The following is a 1,953-nucleotide window of genomic DNA, read 5'->3' on the forward strand; positions in this document are numbered from 1 at the left end:
ATGAAAATTTACAGAATCTGTGGATTTGTTGTTTGCTTTGGGCATTATATTTCCAATTAATGCGGCTATAAATTGTTCTCTGAATTTCAGTGACCTTATTTGTGATTTGGTTGCTTTTTTGTATAATAAATGAGCATTGTGGATATACATCTCAGTTATATGTAGAAATATTTTCTTAGGCCATCTAATTGTTTTTCGTAAAGCGGAATAATACGATAACATCTGATCGGATCTGTCAACGCCGGACATTCCATTATTGTAGTCCTTGATAATGTTCGGTTTTATCGATATTTTTCCATTTCTATTTTGAACCTCAACAGACTGTACTTTGTGCATGTTGGATATTGTAACAACTTCCCTTTTGTCTTTCCACTTGCACAGAACAACTGATTCATGTCTACACCATGTAACTTCACCTTTTTTCAATTTTTTTGTTATGAAATCTTTCGGGAGACCTTTTCTGTTGGATCTGAGGGTCCCACAGACGTATGTCTTCCTAGCAGTGAGTGCCTTCGTTAGCGGGACAGAATTGTAAAAATTATCTGTAAAAAGCATGTGACCTTTATCCAAGTAGTCTTCCATCAACTCAAAGACTACATCTGATGCATGGCCCATTTCAGTAGATGTTTCTGACTTGCCGCAATATATTTTAATTCTCAGCACCATCCCATTTGACTCACACAGCTCGTAAAATTTGACACCATATTTGTGCTTTTTATTTTTGATGTACTGTCGGAAGAACAGTCGTCCACGCCAAAGTACCATGGATTCGTCTATACACAAACTTTTGTCTGGAACATATTTCTCACGCATTGTTTTATTGAAGTGATTCAACACTGGCCTTACTTTATAGAGTCTGTCATTGCTATCTAGAGAATTATCAGAAAAATGTAGGAAACGTAAAATCAACTGAAATCTGTTGCGGCTCATAATTGAACTCCAAAATGACATTTTGTATAGAATATCGGTACTCCAATAGTGCTCGATACTTGGAAGTGTGCAAGGCCCCATATGCAGTAACAAACCAAGAAAAATTTTCATTTCTGCACAGTCAACATCTTTCCAACGTGTTAATCGGGAATACCTTCTGATTGGCCCCCTTTTTCCTATTTCTTGATTGGCATACAAGTTAGTTTGCACAACAAGGAGATTTAAAAATTCTTCTGTGAAAAAAAGATCAACAAGATCTTGAATGGTCAAATTTTGGGAGTCGAATTGCAAGCCACAATTCTCTACAAAATCAAATTCAGGTGGATCCTGCTCAATTTGACACCAAGAAATGATTTGATCAGTACTTTTACTTTGCTGTTGAATGTTTTCTTCATTTTCTTCGGCTTCATTTTCGTCGAGTACATTTTCTTCAGGATCAGTTTCTTGTGAACTTGTATCTGACGGCTCGTAAGTTTCGTCAATATCTGAACAGTCCGCTAAAAAGTCTTCCCATTCTGATTCATCCATATTCGCATATTGTTCTAATTCTCTTTCAGTCAGATTTCGTTTTCGAGACATAGTTTATTTTGTATGTTGTCCTTGCACCTCGCATAAAACTGAATGATAGTGGTATATGCAAGATTCAACTTGCTCTGAACGCTAGTGTACAGTGAGACAATACGCAGCTACAAGAAACCGCTGGAGGGGGCGACACGAGATAACTCGTAGTTGGCCCACGAAAGTGCTACTTTTCTCACAGGGCCAACTACGATATAATACGCACGATATTATTTCGCAAAAATAAAAATCATTTTGTAACAAAAAGTATGAAAAAATCATAATTTTACGTTTTCCTATTGTATAATATAGTTTACAGACTGTGGCGTCCGGAGTCGGAATTGACAAATACCTGGTGGCAGTCAACGTGTTAACTAAAATTAGGACCTTTGTATTTCTATGGACAATGTTTGCTAGATAAATAATTCCTTTATTAACTTATATGTAACTTTTAATACCAAATAT

At 36.2% G+C, this 1,953-nt stretch overlaps 1 protein-coding gene across 1 annotated transcript; it reads right to left on the bottom strand.

The window, feature by feature from the left end:
* Positions 1-214: 214 nt before the first annotated feature.
* LOC108916846 (piggyBac transposable element-derived protein 4-like) lies at positions 215-1,458 on the bottom strand (the record flags this gene model as incomplete). Its single annotated transcript, XM_018723158.1, has 2 exons — positions 1,302-1,458; positions 215-869 (listed from the first exon to the last, which is right to left on the bottom strand). Coding segments are annotated over exons 1-2 (812 nt in total), but the record flags the coding sequence as incomplete, so codon positions are not given.
* Positions 1,459-1,953: the final 495 nt, after the last annotated feature.

Source organism: Anoplophora glabripennis, unplaced genomic scaffold (genome assembly GCF_000390285.2).
Source record: "Anoplophora glabripennis isolate ALB-LARVAE unplaced genomic scaffold, Agla_2.0 scaffold7816, whole genome shotgun sequence".
Taxonomy (NCBI): domain Eukaryota; kingdom Metazoa; phylum Arthropoda; class Insecta; order Coleoptera; family Cerambycidae; genus Anoplophora; species Anoplophora glabripennis.